A 20,858-nucleotide genomic window follows, 5' to 3' on the forward strand; every position below is an offset into this window, starting at 1 on the left:
AACAGGAGATCTAATACGGCGTGTTTTATCTGGCAATTTCACATCGATCGAACAGCCACGGCGGCTCGAATTCGATGCCTCGGGCTTGCACTGCTTGGGTTTGAGCGGGACTGCTCTGCCTCTGGCGAGATAGGGCTAGGAGGGACCGTCGCCGTCATTGGCGTTGTTGGGGTAAGGCCAGGAGGGACTGTCGCCGTCCATGACGAAGACGCAGAGGTCGAATGGTCTTGGAGGGGCGTGGGAGTTGGGGAGCGTGGAGATGTGGCGGACGGTCGGGAAGAGTGGGCCAGGGAAGTGCGGCATGGACCCTAGGGCCGGTGGATCCAGATCGAGGGACAGAGTCGTCACCATCGATCTCTCCCTCAACGCTCAATCAGATCGATCTCTCCCTATGACTCCTTCCCTTTTCTCCCGATTCGATGCCGTCACTACTCTCGCCCTGAAATGCGACCACAGATCCGCGATGGCCGGTTGTGATGTTTCAGGCCAGGGTTTTTTCTTTATACAAATGTTTTTTTGGCTGTAAAAAGAAATGGACGGTTGTGATTTTGGCTGGGAAAAAAAATCGGATGGATGTGGTGAAATTTAGGGCCATCACGTGGATTGATGACATGGCATGGGAAAAAAATTTCCAGACAGTTTCGAATTGAAATTTTATGGACGGTTTGGTAAAAACTGTCCATAAAATTCTCTAAGAATAACATTTATAGGCGGTTTTGGATGAAACCGTCTACAAATTTCTAGACGGTTTCATCCAAAATCGTCTGGAATTTTATAGACGGTTTAATAAAACTGTCCATAATAAATTTTTTACAAACGGTTTTGGAAAAATCGTCTGCAATTTTTTTTAGACAGTTTTAGAAATTGTCTAGAAAAAAATCGTCCATAGATGCCTTTATTTTTGTAGGGGCAGAAACATAATCTCCCTCCTGGTCTTGTGTCGTGCGTCCTTTTATGGAGTGAGAAAATAAACAAGTCCTCTTTCATGTATATTTCGTATTCCACTTCTTCTTGAATTGTAATTCAATGCATATCCGTCATCTTTTTGCAAAAATACCCATGCATAAATCTTTTAGAATTTTTATTTTAAAAAAAAAATATAAGAGTATTTTGAGAATTTTGACAGGATTTAACGAAAAATTCTAACAAATGGTTAAAATTGAAAAAAATTGGTCTACGAAAAAGGAAATTGGGGGAGGAGTTTCAACTTTGACGAGCTTTTTAAGTCTTTCATGTATGCAAACGGGCATAAAAATGACATAAACAATACCGATGAAAAAAGTCAGACAAGTATTATAATTATTTTTAGGGTTAAATACGTTTGATTCTCTTGCGGTTTAAAGATTTTTATTTTTTGCCTACGTGGTTCATTTCGTATCGTAGATGGTACCTCGTTTATGGCTAAAAATGGATATGGTACCTCTGTCTAACTTCCGTCTTAAAATTGATGGAAGTTCATATCAATACCTCTAAGAAGCTGACACGTGTCTTATGCCTAATTATTATCTCTGTCTTTAACCATAAACGGAGTACTATTTACAATACGAAATGAATCACAATGGGCAAAAAATAAAGTCTTTAAACCTCGGGGAAAAAAACGTATTTAACCCTTATTTTTACGACTCTCATTATAGTTATAATTCTCACTATTATCATTATTTTTTCATATACACATTATTATTATTATTATTATTCTCTAATCACATAATGTATTTTTCAACAGTTCTTAAAAAAGACTTTGACTCTCCTAAAACTTCGAAGAGTCCTTTTATATTTCATGGATAAAGTAAAATATGCTTCAAACTTCAAAGTGGAAAATGAAAACCACAGAGATATATATATATATAATGAACAGTACCAAAAAAATCATATAAATATTGTAATAATTTTTTTTCAAATTGAGTAAGAGGAAACAGTTTATTAAAACTTTCAAATCTATCACGTAGTCTTTTTCTTTTTCTTTTTCTTTTTTTTAACACAAGAAAATATCACCTTCATTACTATCGAAACAAGTCCTAGAGAGAGTACAAATGACCAAAGGTCATACATCAGCACCGAAGGCTACATCAAAGCCCGAATGCTAAATCACTGCCCATAGGCCGTTTCAGTGACTAGAGATGAAGAATCTCCACCCACTAAGTCAGGAAAATCTCAACTTAAAGTAACTACTAACGGTAGACTGTGACCAAAAACAAAAATATACAAAAAACTACAGCTATCCAAATAATAAACAAACATTACAAGAAGAAAACACTAAGCCTCTCTTGACAATGAAGCACAACCAAAACAACTAAAGAGAAGCAGATCTAGCATCTAGGCCATCAGATAGATCCCTATAATGTCTGAAAATTACAAAGATAAACTGTAAAAAAACTAGCAGAAAACACAACTTCAGAGCCGGCATAGAGAAGACAAAACTCTCGATGTCGCCGCGTGATTAACACGCGCTGCCCCCGGGACTCCCCTTTTGCTGTCGAGCACCGGCCATCCCAAAAGCACCAGCAACCAGGCCGGAAAAAATGAGGCGTGACCCTCACGCAAGCCCCATCCTCGGCACGTGCAAGCCACGCTCCGAGCGTGGAGGTCCAACATGACCAAAAGTTGCAGCGGCGGAAACGGAAACTAACGGCGCACAACTTTGAAAGGGGCGTGTCGCAAGATTTCTGGCGTATCAACGTAGATCTAGATTGAAAAGTGGCCGGAAAAAACATGAACGGTCACTCCCCATGGACGTCTCAAACGAAATGCTTCTGCCAAAAGAAAACCACAAGAAACATAACAAATAAAATAAACTCCAGAGCCCCAACAGCTAGGAGAACAGCTACCTCCATCGGATTTGGCTGGGAGAAACAAAAGCTCCACAACCCAGAAGTTGGGAGAACAACAGCACCCACCACTGAGAACCAGTGGGGTGAACAAAAGTCACAGTAGGTCATAAGGACTAGGTGGAAGACCAGCGCCAGGAGGGGAAAAAAAGCCTCCCCTCCGGCGAACACACTTGTTGGAGAGCTTCTTAAAAAAAAAAAAAAAAAAAAAAAAAAAAAGGTTGTAGGGTGGAAAATTTTTGTCCATAATCATTGAAGACCATTTTAATTATATTTATTATTTTACATATATTTATCACACTTATTTTACATGTAAATTATTTTAAGTAATTGTTTTTAAAAAAATGATTGACATGTAAAATCACTTAAAATACATTTTATCAGTTGGTATAAAATGAATGTAATAAATAAGTGTGAAATGTAACATTACACGTATTTCTTTCGTGTGTGCATGTATTGGTTAAGAGCCATGCATGCTACATGACTAGTGCACTTTTAAAGTGTATTTTTAAATGTATATTTTTTAACGTAACAATAAAAATTATAATTAAATTTTTAATAAATAAAATTTTTATCGCCATATTAAAATTTAATAATAATTTTCACTAACACACGTGAAAGAGCGAGTCTTTATTGGGAGTACACTAGGAAGTGACTAGAATTTCTCATTAGGCAACTGACGAGGGCACAGCCGTAAATTCAGTCGAATCAAAAGCTTTACAAATTTCCTTCGCCTACTATTCTTCAAAGCCTCTTTCTGTCTCTCATCGAACACACCTAACAATGGCTCAACCAGGCCAAATCCCTATGAACCACCACATGGTGTACCCTACCGTACCGGTACCGGTACCCGTGCCCGTGCCCATACTTGGATCCGAACCCGGACAGTCCTCTACCCTGAAGCGCCGCCGAGAGGACGAGCTTCCATGGGCGGCGGCGGCGGCGGGGGAGGAGTCGGCGGCGAAGCGGCGCGCGAAGTTGGCGCAGGACGTGCTGTTCAGAGTGGTGGTGCCTTGGAGACAGATCGGGAAGGTAATCGGCAAGGAAGGCTGCCGAATCCAGAAGATTCGCGAAGACTCCAAAGCCACTATCAAAATCGCCGATGCTATCGCTGTAAGTTTTGATTCTTCTTGATTTTTGCTACTTATGTTTTTTGAATTTTAGTGTGTTCAGCTTAGGCTTCTGAGGGAATTAGAGAAAAGGAAAAAGTTGAAAACAATAATGTTTTTTACTTATCAAAAAATAATGGTTTGTATATGGTTTATAAATTGAAGTGAAAGCTCGTAACTTGTAACCTAGAATTGTTGTTTTGTGGTGAATTCTGTGGAAATGTTGAGATTTTGATAGAGGTTAAGCACCTTTACCTGACTATTGGAGACTCTAGTTTGTGGTATTGCATTTTGGCAAAGCATGGCTATTTGTGATCATTTATGTTTTGTAGCATTTTTTTAATGTTCTATTGCTTATAATTGTTATTCTCAACATTAGTAGCATTATGCTTCATAAGGTTGATGGAGAACTTGTAAAATGCAACATTAGCCACTCGCTGAGCTGAGGAATTGCCAAAATGTCTTTTTCTTCCTTTTGGAATTGAAGGCGGAGTTTTAAACAACCAAATTAGATGATTAGAGTTGTCCGGCTGTGGCATTTAATAATAAATCTGTATTATGTTTTGCAGCGACATGAGGAGCGTGTAATTATTATAAGTTCTAAAGACAGCGACAACGCATTTTCTGATGCGGAGAATGCACTCCAGCAAATCGCCAGTCTAATACTAAAGGTGATGTGTTTTGTGGTGACTCAACTTGAATAATCTTTATCCAAAATATTGTTTTAACTTGATTAATTGCAATTCTGTGGTGGGTTCTCAACATTTGCTGTCAATAATTATTGTATCTGCCCTCAATTTTATTTGAGGTTGATGCATGGGAGTGCTTTTCTATAAGTAGTATTATGTACTTTTCCTTTCTCGACAATGTGCATAGAGCTTGATGTGGTTAATCTATTTTTCTGGCCTTTTCTTAAGTGGCTCCTTAATTTATTTGGTTATTGACATGTGTTTTACCAATGAAAAATACTGCATTATCACTGGGAAAGTGGTTTTAGTTAGATTCTTATTCTAGACATAATCTCTACTACCAAAAATTTGTTGGAATAGAATTCAATGGTACAAGGAGCTTAAGCATGTATGATGTATCACAAACACTAAGTGTGCGTTTGGGATTGCGATTTCATAAACAAAATGTGCGATTTTAAACCAAATCGTTTGAAAATTGCGTTTTTAAAAAATTGCAATTTGAAAACGCAAAAAATCTGATTTTTCAAATCGTAGGTAAAGTTGGTGTTTTTTTGAAAACGTAGAAATTTAAAGGTTAACCTGTGATTTTAAAGGCCAAACTGTGATTTTTTCAAACGCTTAATTGCGTTTTTAAAAATTATTTTTTCAAATCGCATATTCTAAAATCACAAACCCAAACGGACCTTAAATCTGGTGGACCAATGAATACTGTGATCTCACTTAGGTGGCCAGCCAGTCAGTCTCCAAGGTGGTGTATTCACTTTGGTGCATGTCATCACTGAGAAATCATGTAGGTTTGGATCTGACTGCATTGATGTGAATGCATATATCATCAATGATGTTTTTCTTAGTAGGATTATGGAACTGTCTTTCTGCAAACTAATAGTGAAAGTTTGAAGCACTTAGATCGAAGACTTGCCCTTGCTAAAGCTATTTTCTTGTAGTAGGCAACAACCAACTATTTTCTTGTTCCTAGATTCTTGCTATGTCAGAACTCTATATTTGCTGTTGTGATCCTTCCTATGTGCAACATGTTGTGTCATGCCTTCAAATTCCAGTTTCCCTGTTGTTTGCGTAAAGTTACTTAATATATATATATATATATATATATATATATATATATATATATATATATATATTTGATAAGTAATCAAAATATCATTAAAAGCGTAAGGTACCTCTAGGTACACAAGTATACAAGAGAATAAGACGCCCCCAGGTACACAGAAAGTATACAAGAGAAACTACCTAGCTAGTAGAAGTAAATGTGTGTGTGTGTGTGTGTGTGTGTAGTCGAAATATCATTAAAAGCGTAAGGCGCCCCCAGTTCACAAGAAATGTACAAGAGAAACTACTAGGTACTTAATCATAATAACAGTAAGAAATTGATGGATGAGTATATTCTTGAATAGTCTCTCAACAGATTATTTATAAATTGATGGATGAGTATATTCTTGAATAGTCTCTCATGTATACTCCTTGTGTACTTGGATTGCACCCTTCTGTTGTAACAACCCAGTGAAAACGCTAACCACATTTGTGAGATCACTTTAAAAGGGCTAGTCAAGTTGCAATTGGAGCTTCCTAAAATCACTTATAAAGTCCAGTCCCACCTAATAAGGAACCAATATGGGACTTAGCACACATAAGCTCCTTTGTAATCCACCTATTCCATGTGAAAAAATCATTTTTTCCATGTGAGACTAATTTTTTGGGGTGTCACATATGCGCTTTCTAAAAAGATTGAATTACTTTTCAAAAGAAAAAAAAAATATATTCTGGAATAGTATCCATCGCATTCCAGCAGACCTTGGATTTATGTTCACATGGGATAATGGATGAAAGTGTTAGGAACATTGTATTGTCTTAGATAGAGAAGCATCTTAATTTTTAGGAAGTGGCTTTCATTGTTTGTACTTGCTGTGTCCACAACCACTGTTGCTAAGTTAAGAACTGGAAGACCTGCGGGCTTGAGTTTTCAAAGTTATCAAAAAACTGTCTGTCAAAGCGTTTTTTATACTGTGCTGGCACTGATTAAATAAATGATTTTCCTTGTAACAGGAAGATGATAGTAGTACAGAGACAAAAGTTGCTGCAGGACATGTGGCTGCCAATACAATAAGGCTTTTGATTGCTGGGTCCCAAGCAGGTTGTTTGATTGGGATGTCTGGTCAAAACATTGAGAAATTGAGGAATTCCTGTGGTGCTACTATTACAGTTCTTGCTCAGAATCAGTTGCCTTTGTGTGCGTCTGCTCATGAATCTGATCGGGTGGTTCAGGTGAGCTTGTCTGCTGATAATGCTAAACGGAACTAAAATGATGCCCTTAGTGTTAAATCAAAGTAGTCTGTTGTTTAATTTTGATACTTATCAAGCAACTCGTGCAATTGTTTTGGAGCAGTTTCTTATTCCTGCCTGTAATATCATCTTCTCCTTTACATGGTATAATTATTCTGCACTGATTCAGGAAATCAAGTTTGGGACCCTTTTTTTTTTTTTTTGAGGGGGTGGGGGGGGGGAGGGGGGGGGGTTGTATTATGAATTGGGCCCAATAAGCATGAAAGGCAGTGAGAGATTGAGGGTTAGTAAATTATATAACTCTTTCTGGGTGTGACTTTTAAATATACTTAGACCTCTGCTGGAGAATGACACCAGATTGCAGTTAAACATTTCCAGATAGTGTACCCATTTTGGTGTATGGTTATTCTCCATTGTTTTGACGTAATACAGGTCAAGAAACAGTACTTAAAGGACTTTTCAAAGTTGTCCACGGGAAGATTTCTAATGTGGTGTAGCATGTCACTAGAGTTTAAGAGGTTTAGTTATTAAAGTATATGAATTTCATTTTGAATGTATATGAATTTTATTTTTTTCGATAATGAAATTATAATTTGCTATATCTTATTCATGCCTAGTTATGCCTCGTTTGTTTCTTTCTACCACTAATAACGAATAATGATTAAGATTCATATTAAACTCAGATATCAGGTGATGTTCCTGCGGTATTGAAGGCTTTGGAGGAGATTGGTTCTCAACTAAGGTCTTACTCTGAATTCTGATCAGCAGTACTTCATCTTTTAGATTTTTATTCAGACTGCTTTTTTTGGAAATTAATTTGTATAATCATTATCAATTCCATGTAATTTAGGGAAAACCCACCACGACAAGTGATTTCTATTAGCCCAGCATACAATTATGCAGCAATCAGACCAACCCAACCATCCATAGACCCAACTTCAGGTTATTAATATTTTTCCATATCAAATGACTTTGTGGTTCAACTGCCATGCTTACAGTTCTATCGAAGTTTTTAATATCTTGACATAACGACATCATCTTTAGGACAACCAATCTTGCAGCTGATTATGTAACCTTTGAGATGATGATATCGGAAACACTGGTTGGTGGGTTGATCGGCAGGTGCGGCTCCAACATATCAAGGATCAGAAATGAGTCTGGAGCAATGATCAAGGTAGGCAGATCTTAAATTCTTAAGGTTGTGAGCTTTTAATCCTTAAGCTGCACATTGTCCATAGATCTGTTAGGAATGTGCGAGAGCAACAAGTTACTGCTTGCGGTTTCTGTTGAAGACGTACTAACCATTGCTTCAAACCAAATCTTGGCTAATAGAAATATCTCTACTTGATTTGAGGACCTTTTGTTATTTATTGGTTTCAAGTTTTGAGGTTTACCCAATTCCAACCATTACAAATAATTTTTTAGTATATGGAATAGTTCATGCTTACATATTGCTAGTGATATATATGAGATGTGCTTATATATAATGTACCTTCTTTTTTCTTTATTATTCTTCTTCTTTAGAATAAAACAAAAAACAACTTATAGAGGACTTTTGCATTTGTTTCAACATCTACGGTTTTCTAATTTTGTAGGTTTATGGTGGGAAAGGTGAACAAAAACATAGACAAATTCAATTCGGTGGTAGCGCTCAACAGGTAATCCATTTTTTTTTCTTTTTGGATATGATAATTACTAGTTAATGGTGATCCAAAAAATTCTTAGGTACTCTACCTAATACCATCACAAAAGGTGATCCAAAAAAGAAACGACATTGTCAAAGGCATCCCAATGTTATGTACAGCATGGGTTAGGGCCTGGGCTTCCTAATGGTGCAGCCGCTTCCTATGCCTACTGGTAGCCATGGGTGGACCTTAGTGCCAAAGGATAGCCATCTGCCCTCCAATTTGAAAAATTCTTCAAACAGTTTTTCTTATCTTTTAATTGATTGGTTCCTTATTATATTATTTTAATTGCACATTGATCCCAAGTTTATCTCTTTCTTTGTCTCAAACCCCCCTTAAGAACTAGATTTTTTGCTAGTTTAAGGTTTGAAACCCTTTGGGTGCAAACAATTTCTTGGGGCCAGCTTACCGGCGAAGCCGGAGTATTACCCGATCCGTATAAAGGGGGCGCTTTACACGGGTCCGAAGTTTACCTGACTGAGATGGGTACACGAAGTGGTCCTGCCTTGGAGAGGTTCATTGTCATAAAAAAGAACTAGATTTTTTGCTGTGGAAAAAGAGAGATATTTTAAGAAAGTAAGTCAATCAAAGATATCTGACGAAAGGATTGAATCTTCTCTCATCCACACGGTTTCTTATGTTGAAAGGGTTTCCCTTTTACATATGAATTATGATTTCTTTTTCATATCCTATGCAGAAGGATAATCCATTTTCTCAAGGACTAAGAAAGGTTCAGAAAATTATTCCCTTTTCTGATAAAAAAAAGTGTTCTTTGATAATAGTTTGAGTTGCAAGAGGATTTTTTGCAGTTGTTTTCAAGGGGGCAAATAGACCACTGAGAACTTGCGTTGTTGGTTAAGTGTTCTATTGTTGATTAATCGATTCTTGTAATATACTAAAAATAAATAAAAAAAAATGCTGCATGTAATACAAAAATGTAGCTAATATTTGATATATTGTTGGGGGGGGGGGGGGGGGGGAGAAATTAAGATGCTGATTGATTTTTTTTTTCTTTTTTCTTTTTCATATCGAATATGGAAATGTATAATCTAGTTTCTCATTTTTTTTTTCGAAACTTTTGGATGCTTAACAGGTAGCATTGGCAAAGCAGAGGGTAGACGAGTACATATATTCTCAGTTGATACAAGCAGCCAGTGCTCAACAGTCAGCGTAAATATCCTGCTTTTCCATAGTTACTTTTTCTTCCATTTGGTTGTTAGGTGTGATTTAGCATATTACATAATTTAAAGAGCTGGTCTTCTTTCATTTGTTGACATCTAGACTCTTGTAGCTCTTGATGGGACAGTTGATGCAATCACAAGATGATGATTGCTGACGTTACCTGGTTATGATATCTGTCATGTAATTTAAACGTATGCTGTGTACTAGGTGTAATTTTGGACATTTCTTGTTATATTGCTGTTCAGGTCTTATATGGCTCCGTGAGTCACGATTTGGTTAAATTACTAACAATTTAGGCAGCTATTGTAAGAGAGTCCAAGTTGGACCTATCTGCCCAAATAATTTCGGGCAGATGGGTTCCACATGAGCTCTCTCACAAACAATTTTGGTCAGCTAATTGTTGTGAATCCCAATTCATGGATGTGATTCATGCTCCTACTAGTTTCACACTACAGAATAATAAAAGATGCACTGAAGAACAGAACTGTGAAACTTATTTGCAAACTGCCTTGCTATTAAAAATGATTGCACTTGATCTGCATTGTTTTGGCCCATTGAAAAAGCTAATAGACCTGTTTTCTCAGTTTGCAGAGCTGATGAAGATGAAACATCAAAGATATCGTACCAGTTGTTCAATAGCTACATTAATTTATGTTCCTGGTTGAATCCCAACCGTCTCTTTAGTGTTTCATTAGTCTTCGTCAGTTTTGGTGGCTTGTTCTCTTTCGATGCAACAGTGATGGTTGGCTACAAAAAGAGAGTTGAATATCAAGGTGTTTTCATCCGACAAATCTAGGGTGTGCATAGGAATGAGGTTGGTGTGTGATTACTCGACTCCAATGACACGTTATCCACTATAATTTAGTTCTGTTTGATTAATACTAATTACAGTTCACATGCAATGCTTTGTGCTACTTGATGGCTTTTCTTGGTGAGTCCAATTTTCTCTCTTTGCTTGACCGATGGGATTAGGGAAATAGGACCCTCTCCATTTCATGGTAGTTTTGTGTATCTAACTATATACATAATGTGAATGTTGGCACGTCTTTTAAAATATTTAATAGCATATTGTTAACTTTAAATACTAACCATAAAATTGATTAAAGATGGGGCTGATTGTGTTTTGTATTCTCTACATGTGTTAGAATGCGAAAATGACTGTGTTTTGTGTCTCAACCTTTGAGAAGACTAATAAAATGACTTAATTTTAAGAATTTGATGTGATTGAATGAAATATAATCTCATCCATAAATGGTTTTGGAGGGCAAGTTTTGCCAGGATTCTTGAAATAGAGTTATTTCATAGTTAATTTTGTTTTGTTGCATATAATGGTGTATATAGTGCCACCAAAATTTTAAAATAATGTGACAATATATCTACCACTATTTTTGTAAAATTTAATATTAATCATGAAATGGCTCTATCCATTTCCCTTCAAACGAAAATGATCCTATTTCAAGCTTGAGAAATGTTACTCCTATTTTTATTTCCACGCTTTCAAGTGCATGTTTATTGGCATGGCATTGAAAACCATTAGATTTTGAATAGATTATTATTAAATTTTGGATTTAATGGTAATTTTCAATGTCACATTGAGAATATGAAAGTGAAAGTGTGTAGTATTTCTCTTTGTTGGTTTATAATATAAATCTCTTTTATATGAGGTGCTCGGGGCTAGGACCAGGGTTTGGATGGGCAAAAGAACTTCCGGCTATAATTTGAACTAAAAAAAATCATTTCCTTTGAAAGATTTTATGCAGCTTAAAGGGTTTAATTTTAGTACGAACTTTCCTTGCCCAAAAGTTGTGGATTGGAGTCTACTTGAAGATACTTGCTTCAATTAGGGAGTAATACTACGAGGAGGACTCATGTCCTCTTTGAGTTTTTTCAAAATTGATGTGGCTTTTAAAATTACCATTTTATCAAAATTCAATAATGATCTATCACACATTTAATGATGATTTTAAAAGTCACATCAAATTTAGGACGATATGAGTTTTCCTTTTAGAATTACTCTTAATTAGGATATATCTCCTTTCAATTGATTACCAAGAAATATTAGAGAAGATTTTTTTTTTTTTTTTTTTTTAAAAAAGGAGAGGAAGAAGAAGGAAAAGAAAGAGGAACAAAAGAAAGGGGGAGGATTATGGAGGTCAAGATCGCTCATAGGAACAACAATCACAAAATGAAGAAAAGAAATGGAAATGCATCCACTAAACAAAGAAGATGCGGTTCACTTATTTTTAAAACACACAGTATGCTCTACCTTTGTTGCAAGCAAAGTCATCTTAACCTCCTGAGTCCTGAATACATATCACATCGATCTACATTTCATGGAATGGAAATGAATTATTTTATGGTCTAAATTTTATTTTGTTGCAATTAACAGTGTACGTGTTGTCACGTCATTTAAAAAATTTAAATGATGCAGTAACATATATGCTATTATTAGATCCGTAAAATATAATTTAGGCCAACCAGACATTTTGATGTGGGAGCAAAACTAAAAATAAAAAAATAAAAATAAAAAATAAAAAAAGAGAGAGAGACTTTTGTGGAGAGAATTAATTTTTGGGGGTTTCCCTTATAAAAAATTTGTAAGTTTTGGTACACTTGAAGCTTACACTTAGGTCCACCCCCTAGCTATGCAGATTTTAGTCTCCCTGTCAACTCTAGCCCTTATTTTTTTCTTGGATAAAGATTTTGTCCAAATTAGATTGAAAAAAATTATTTCAATTCCGTCTATAAAATAAATATTTTTTTTTAAAACATGTAATTTTCTAATCAAATTAAGAGAGCATGCATTTCTAATATTGAATGCCTTTTTTGTCCACTTCTTTGCATTATAAGCTTTTATCCCATTGATGACAAAGCTGTTAAATCAAAAAAGATGCTCACACATTTATTACAGATATAATTATTTGTCATTTAATAAAAGAATGGCATCTACAATAATCTATGAGAACTTCTTATTAAGAAATGATTGTTCTATAACTATAGACATAATTCCAGTACAACTTTTCCTATGTGACAGTTTTTTTTTTTTGTTTTTTTTTTCAAAAGAATGATTAACCACGGTAGAAGAAAAATGTTAGGTCATTTTTTTGAAAATAAAAAATAAAAAAACTACCACATAAGCAAAGTTAGACAGAAGTTGTTTATGGTTGTACAAAAATCATTTCTTCCTCGTATAATGCTGAAAAATCCAATTTCCGGAGGTTAAAGTAAGAAACAAACATGTTGGAGGGTTGCTTTGAGGAAGGTTTTAGAAATGGGTTTAGGGATATTATACATCCCACAAGGATGGGTTAGAATTTGTGATGGAGTGGGGGGTAACCATATCACATATATCAAGCGTCAAGTCAACAATATGAAAAACAAAAAATTATGTCAACTAATATTACAAAATTGCTCAACTTTGCATCAGTACTAACTAGAATTTTGGGTCTTTAACCCAAACAAGTTCTCAAATAATTTAGGAGCCAGAGGAGGAAGATCACAAGGCAGAGGAGCCATGAAATTGACAATCTTTTCATGAACTTGATACCTGCAAAATCATAATGCAGGAGAGAAATATGGAAAATATATTCAGATATGTGTTAAGTTTACCAAATTACTTGACAGCAACTCAAAGTAGGAAAATTTTCGCGGGGGGTTATGAACGATTAACTTACCTTATCTTGCGACTCTTTGATGCACGCCGATCGACTATCTTTCTCTTCTTAGTTTGCAACCTTTTCAAAGCATAAAATGCTGTCTCTGTGTAGCATTGAATTGGAAATGTCAAAATCAAGGAGTCAGTCACTGATTGTCTAGCCAGCAATCGTCTCTTTACATTTTTACTTTTTCTTTGAACTATGGGACAAGTATGCAACTGCCCTTCCCCAAAAACCAAGCTCAAACAGTAAAATACAAAGAAATTGTGAGCTGCAAGTCTACTTTCGTCTAGACTATAAAGTGTCAGTTCCAGAAAACCAATTGTAAGATTCATAGATATAGATATTAAATGATATTGTCCTTGTCATTGAAATCCCTTGAATTCAATGGAAGGACAAGAGGGTAAGGTTTCAGGCAGTTATGCCCCATCCATCCATCTTCATATCCGAAGCAGTGCTATAACTGGAATACCTAGCATGATTCATGATATAGAAGCAAAATCTTCTTCCTTTATTTTTTATTTTTTATTTTTTTAATTCTCTTTTGGATTTTTAAAAGAAAAAAAAAAAAAACAGAAGAACTTGATTTCACAATTCAAATACACAATCAAACTTATTTGGTATTTTTACACTATAGAATCTCATAGACTGGGTCCCAATTGCAGAAAACATGGATATACAAATTAGAAGCTGCCACAATATTTTTACCAGATGATGTCGGGTCAATCGTCTCAAAGAATTCCTTCAGTAATTGCTGGTAAAATTCAGAGTCATCGAGAAGTTCAGGGTCACCATCAGCTTGTACTTCCTAATCAAAGCATTAGGATTTAATAAACATCAAATTGTGATGGAACAAACATAACTTCAATAATTTTACTCAGAATAACATCCTCTCTCTCGATCTTAAAAGAAATATCTCATTTTATTTGTCATGCCTAAGTAAGACTGCATCATATCTAATATGGCGCTCATCATTCAGTAATGCGGTGGAATTTTTAGTCATCCAGGCGTCAGGATCACCATAAGTAAAAGAATTGGTTCAAAGAGGAAGTTGGTCATACTTTACACAGGATACCATGCATTTTCTTCTCCTATATCTCCAAGTTTACAAACACGATTCTCATTTATTTGATTTCTTATATATAAATAAGCTATCTATAAAATAAAATTTAGTAGCAACATATCTAATATCAATTTTTTTTTTTATATCTAATATCAATATGATTGCCATCATGTCAAACAGAGCCTTTAAGGTGTTCTTCACACAAAGATAGAACAAGATCATTGTTGCATAGTAGTTCAGGCAACAAAACCCATTATCCAACATAAGACCATGGAATAAAGTTGAAGCTGTCACCAAAGCTGATCTTATCAAATAGATTTTAGATTATCATATTTCTGAATTTTATGATCAATTTAATTTCCATGATCTTTCAAAATAAAACTTTACAAAATCTAACAGTTTGACAAAACCTGCTCCATGTCTTCTTTTTTTCCTCTAAATGTAGAATTTATATTTGGCTCCCAGGCAAATGCTACTTTTTGTACAGAGAGTACCACCAGCACCAACTTCTGTTTGAATTGCTTAGAACAAAATATCTTGTTTTTTCCACCATAACAAAATGCCCAAAAAGCGCATACAAAGGAGATGGAACTTTTCAATGTACCTAGATTAGATAACACAGATCCACCCACCAGAGTGGACTATTGCAAAGATTGAAGCTTAATATTTTACATGATGGACCATTCCAAACAACAAATTGTACTCTCATAAGCAATGCAATGGAATGGGACAACTTGCAATCTGTTAGACATACAAGCACACCAAGGAGAAAGATTTACTTTTAGAGTATTTGGCAACTTCCACTCTCAAGTGGGGTCCTAGAAATTAAAACGAACGCCATATAATGAATTCAAGTAAATACATAAAAGTAGATTACCTCTCCCCCAGCATTTCCCTCCCCCTCAGAACCCTGCCATCAATATGTCAGGTATTAGAATATGCACAAATGTCAAAAAGGCTAGCATATTATGAATACCTTGTCCAGTTTATTCTACATGTGTGTGAGGCCTTCATGTGAATGTAAATATGTATTCTCTCTTAACAGTCACATGAATAAAGAAGAAAATCTTACACTCCCAAATATGCTGACTGTTGATCTCCTCAGTTGCATCTGCTTGACCATTCTACTTGGATCTCTCATATAAGCAGCAACTTGCTGACTAATATTCTGTGATTGGAAAAGGAGAATTTAGTGAGCATGTTAATATGTTATGCGTCTTATATGGCATGTTGTCAGTCCAGTCACAGAGCCTAACCTGATTAAAAGCTTGCAACTTGCCTTTAATAGCAGCAGCACCAGTTGTCACCTGTGTCTTCCTCTGCCATTTATCTATTGCTTTGTCTCTGAAGGAAGCTATTCTATAAGATACAAACATGAGTAGTCTCAGTTAAGTCAAATTGCCCATTAAGAAATTAATTGCACTAGAAGGTTTTTAATGCTTGCAAAGATTAAAGGTAATATGCAACAAAACTAAAATGCAATAAAGCATGCATGGGAAGTTGCAAACCATGAGATGTGTATATATAAGGATATATATAAACACTACTTTCAATGAAGTAAGAATACTTCAATACTAAGATTAAAATAGGGAAGTGGATTTCGGGTTTTTTTCAGAGAGAGAGAGAGAGAGAACTATTGCTTTAACTGATAGAAAATTTTGCTGCAGTACCAGGACTATCCTCCTGTAGATTTCAATCTCTATAATATATCCACATCACAAATAAGATATATTCACCACAAACCTCCATAGCATTTAACAACATAAGATGGGATATTCAATACATACTATTGAAGAACAGAAATTAATTTAAGGGAAATTGGCTAGTCTAGAAGATGACCATAGTACCTCATATGCATTTGAGAAACCTGTGACCAATCTTCATCTCCTTCAGCATTCGAGTTCTTAGAAGCTTCTGAATGATTGGATGAGTTTCCAGAATTACCTTGAGAAGAGAAAATGTGTTAGGATAATCAAACCATACCAATAACTTTTAATGCAAATATGTAGTTCTTTCTTGAACAGTAATCATGCACATAAATCATAAAACTTAGAGAAATGCTACACAAACTCCCAAGTTTACACTCCCAAATGCTTACTTCCTGACGTGGGGAGTTTGTGTAGCATTTCTCTAAAACTTATGAACCACAAGTTTATCTTCTTGTGCCTGAAACTATATCAATGTAATACATGACATTAATTCAATAAAAAAGTCATTAGCTGAACTGACAAGCTATTGCTGGTTTTACAATCAGGTCACCATTTATCTTAGCTTTATGTTTCACAGTTGCAAAAGCAGTACCCATTAAAAAAGAAGAAAAAAAAAAAACAAAGGAAAAGGATTAAAGTTCAATATGGCAGAAAATATTGAAAAGAGAACTATATAGTAGATTGGTAAATTTTCAATTCAAAATTACTGACTTTGTAAAAGGATTATAACTCTCTGAGAGTGGTTGAAAATATAATAAGGAATTTGAGATAAAGGAAAAAGAATCTACCAAAATATAGGAAAAAAAATTCATAAACAGTGGCTGGTAGAAAGCTTATAGAATAATAAAATGTAGACAAAACATGTGCATACCATCTGTGGATTGAGCAATAGAAGGATTCTTCTCAAGCAAAGCCTGGCACAACAAAAGTACAACAAGATGAACAGATAAAATAGAGTGATAAACAAATTTATACAAGCAAAACCAAAATCAACTGTTGGTCATATTTTTTGAAGCTGAATGAACACAAGGTAGGCAAAACAAATTTTTAGAACAGTCCTACCTCTTGTAGTCCCAATAGAGAATCTAAGGTCTTCTTAGATGAGGTGATCAAATCTGAATATGCTGCATTGACGCCCTCATCTGAATCACAGAATGAAGACCTAACTGGATCCTACAGACAATCCATCATGTTTAGCCACTATGAATATAATAGAGGGCCAGAATCAAGTTAAATCAGAGTTGACTTTCACAAAAGACCTGGGGTAGTCTATTTGAACTTGAGAATGCTTTCTGAAGTAAGAATCTGAACTCCAGAGCTTTGTCCCAGATAACCTTAAGGAAAAAGGGGAAAGGATTGTACCATTGTTTAATAACACTCATAAAAAATGCGGGAACGATACATGTCAATCAGATTAAAATGATTACTTCAAAGACTGCAATTTTTTTTTATAAGTAATTGACAATATCATTAAGCGTTCGTTTGGGTTTGCGATTTAAAATAATGATTTTAAAATGTGCAATTTGAAAATATGATTTTTAAAAACGCAGTTAAACGTTTAGCAAAAATCACAGTTTAGCCTTTAAAATCGCGAATTAATCTTTAAAATTTTGCGTTTTCAAAAAAAAACACCATCTTACCTGTAAATTGAAAAGGCTGATTTTCTGCGATTTCAAATCGCAATTTTTAAAAACGTAGTTCCCAAACGGTTTATATTATGCGATTTGGTTTAAAATCGCATTTATTGTCTACGAAATCACAATCTCAAATTCACCCTAAAAGAACTGCAATTAGTATTTTAACAGTGAAGAACACATACTTCAAAGAAAAAATGACACAGCAAAGGAATGAAAATAATTTATTGAATCTGTAAAACCTATTTACTGGTTAAGAATAGGGTTCGGAGTACACAAACAATAACCACACCTTTTGGTTTTTCACAGCCTGACCCTTAAGAAGATCTTCATCTTTGTGACGCTTCAAATCCTTTAAAATATCTCTGAATGAAATCAAAACTCAAAATAAATAAAATGACATTTATAAGCAGATATGCATTTATATGTATGACATCAAGTGACGGTCTATATATCATGTTGTGTATTTGAGCGTCTGTTTGTCACCAATACTCTGGACATGTTCTCCAAGATATCAAAATCATATCTAAAACTCGCATCCAGCAACTCAAATCAATTTTTCTATATTAGTACACAAAATCAAGTGCATAACCAATGTGACAAACAAAAAGAGTCTCACATCTCCTGTCGCTGAAGACCCTCATACTCTTTCTCAAGCTCTTCGATCTCCGCATCTCTTCCACTACCTCCCTCTTCATCTCCCTCTTCCTCTTCACCTTCTTCTCCTTCATCTTCATCTTCATCTTCATCATCTTCATGCTAAAAAAAATTGACAAGAATCATAAATAGAACATTAACCCAAAAACAAAACGAAACCCAATTACAATATTAATAAAATTCCAGATGATTGTCAAAATATCCTCAATTAACAAGAATCATAAATAGAACATCAACCCAAAAACAAAGACAAACACACAAACCCAACAACAATGTCAATCAAATCCCAGTGATTATTGTTTAAAAATCATCAATTAACAAGAATCATATATAGAACGTTAACCCAAAACAAAAACGCAATTAATCAAATTCCAGCTACGATTGTTAAAAAATCTTTGCTCACACTTAGATTGTCGTTATCCATGTCATCATCATCGTAATCTTCGAAATCACTGTCGCTGTCTTGCGCTTTCGACCGCTTCGAAGGTAACCCCATTTTCAAAACTCTTAAGAAATTCAAAGAACCAAATTTATGTACGTTAAAAGCCTTTTCGCCCAAAGCGTTCCCTAACTAACATACACAATTGAATTGACAAAGAAAATCGTTAATTCTAATTACCAAAATAATTTCTTTTTTCAAAAAAGTAACCTTAAAAGAAGAAGAAGAAATTGAACCTTGATTTGCTCAGTCTAGGGCTTTAGAGAAAAACCCTAGCTCTCTCTCTCTCTCTCTCTCTCTCTCTCTAAGCATGAACCTGAGAATGTAATTTGGGCCGGGCTTGATATTTGCGGACCATAATGACCTCAACGGAAGAAAATGTTGAGGCCCAATCTCGCTCTCGCCCAGCCCATTCATCTATTAGTAGCGTTTTTTAAAAAAGTTCTTATAATCTTAACCAACATTTTTAATTAGACAGCTTTTTTTTTTCTCATTAGTATTTATAGAATTTTTTTTTTTTATCCATTTTTAGTATGGATATTGTATCTTTTGAACAAATTGTATCTTATGGGCGTTTGGGATTGCGATTTCGTAAAGAAAAAGTGCGATTTTAAATCAAATCTCAGAAAATGAACCGTTTGGGAACTGCGTTTTTAAAAAATTGCGATTTGAAAACGCAAAAAAGTGCTTATTCAAATCACATGCAATGTGGTGCTTTTTTGAAAACGCAGTATTTTAAAAGGTTAACCTGCGATTTTAAAGGTCAAATTGCAATTTTGTCAAACGCTTAACTGCGTTTTTAAAAATCACTTTTTTTAAATCGCATATTTTAAAATCGCTATTTTTAAATCACAAACTCAAACAGACCCTTACTATTGGTCGTAATGAAAGCTTTTAGTTTACTTCAAATAAAAAATTGGCAACTGATGATACCATAAATAAGCCTAGAGCTCAAGGCATTGGCCCGAATTAACATAAATGTCTATTCATTAGAAAGGCTAAAAAGCTACCACTATTGCACAACCACAAGCCTACCATATGGCAATTAAACAAGGAGTTTAATATAAAAGAGAGTCAATCATCCCAAAATATATAAGAACTCATTCAACCCTAAACTCTCTCTATGAATACTCAACTAACTTAAACAAATGAGACTCTCAAGCTGCTCCAAACCAGTAACACTCTAATAATTGTTTTCTTATCTTGCAGGTGACCCATCATCTGATTTCATCGTGCAAAAATATGCTTATGGTATTATTAAGATATTACAATTTGAGAATTACTTTTGAAGATGATATTCTCCAAACTTAAAAATAAATCAATTCATGCAATAACCATGAATAAAATGTACTTATCAGGTAGCATTTTCAGGACCGATCTTGAAATGGAAATGAACTATTTTATGATTAATATTTTATTTTATTTATTTAACAATGTACTAATTTAAAAAAATTAAATGACGAAACACTATATTTATCACGTTTAAATGCAATAAAACAAAATCCTAACAATAAAATCTATTCATGTATACATTTAGTCCTCAACTCTTATTAATGTTTCCATTTCATTTATATATTTTCATTATATCAAGATCGAGTATAATTAGTTGTTCAAATTGCATGTAATGCAAGCAGTCACATAAAAAGAGGGCTCCGAATAAGTAAACCTCAAGATAAATGATTTTTGCATATCACTTGTACATCTTTTGTACATTACTTTTCTAAATCAACCATTGATTTGTATGACCCACAAGGATTTCATGTGAGTCCTATAAATTCAATAGCTGATTTAAAAAAGTAACGTACATATAACATGTCTCGAACCTCAGACTTCATGCTGCTTAGAATAAGTAAATCTCACAATCCCTTTATATCTATTTGTATTGAAAAATGATTTATGCACAATATTTACA

At 34.7% G+C, this 20,858-nt stretch overlaps 2 protein-coding genes across 4 annotated transcripts; one reads left to right on the plus strand and one right to left on the minus strand.

Moving 5' to 3' along the window:
- The first annotated feature begins 3,558 nt into the window (after positions 1-3,558).
- On the plus strand, positions 3,559-10,844 carry LOC133880703 (uncharacterized). Its single transcript, XM_062319695.1, has 9 exons — positions 3,559-3,938; positions 4,504-4,605; positions 6,685-6,903; positions 7,605-7,663; positions 7,772-7,863; positions 7,983-8,095; positions 8,517-8,579; positions 9,700-9,776; positions 10,373-10,844. Exons 1-9 carry the CDS (start codon positions 3,609-3,611, stop codon positions 10,383-10,385), a joined length of 1,068 nt encoding a protein of 355 aa, XP_062175679.1. The 5' UTR covers positions 3,559-3,608; the 3' UTR covers positions 10,386-10,844.
- Positions 10,845-13,114: 2,270 nt separating this feature from the next.
- Positions 13,115-19,331, minus strand: LOC133879933 (uncharacterized). Of its 3 annotated transcripts, none has more exons than XM_062318754.1 (14): positions 19,183-19,331; positions 18,911-19,013; positions 18,470-18,609; positions 18,143-18,215; positions 17,476-17,550; positions 17,279-17,389; positions 17,088-17,130; positions 16,355-16,451; positions 15,764-15,866; positions 15,580-15,675; positions 15,385-15,417; positions 14,153-14,252; positions 13,463-13,547; positions 13,115-13,335 (listed from the first exon to the last, which is right to left on the minus strand). In XM_062318754.1, exons 2-14 carry the CDS (start codon positions 19,001-19,003, stop codon positions 13,218-13,220), a joined length of 1,167 nt encoding a protein of 388 aa, XP_062174738.1. In that variant the 5' UTR covers positions 19,004-19,013; positions 19,183-19,331; the 3' UTR covers positions 13,115-13,217. The 3 variants fall into 3 exon arrangements, with proteins under 3 accessions (XP_062174738.1, XP_062174739.1, XP_062174740.1); XM_062318755.1 differs by having other exon boundaries at positions 18,911-19,078; positions 19,183-19,257; XM_062318756.1 differs by lacking the exon at positions 19,183-19,331 and adding an exon at positions 19,127-19,149.
- Positions 19,332-20,858: the final 1,527 nt, after the last annotated feature.

Source organism: Alnus glutinosa, chromosome 10, assembly GCF_958979055.1.
Source record: "Alnus glutinosa chromosome 10, dhAlnGlut1.1, whole genome shotgun sequence".
Lineage (NCBI taxonomy): Eukaryota > Viridiplantae > Streptophyta > Magnoliopsida > Fagales > Betulaceae > Alnus > Alnus glutinosa.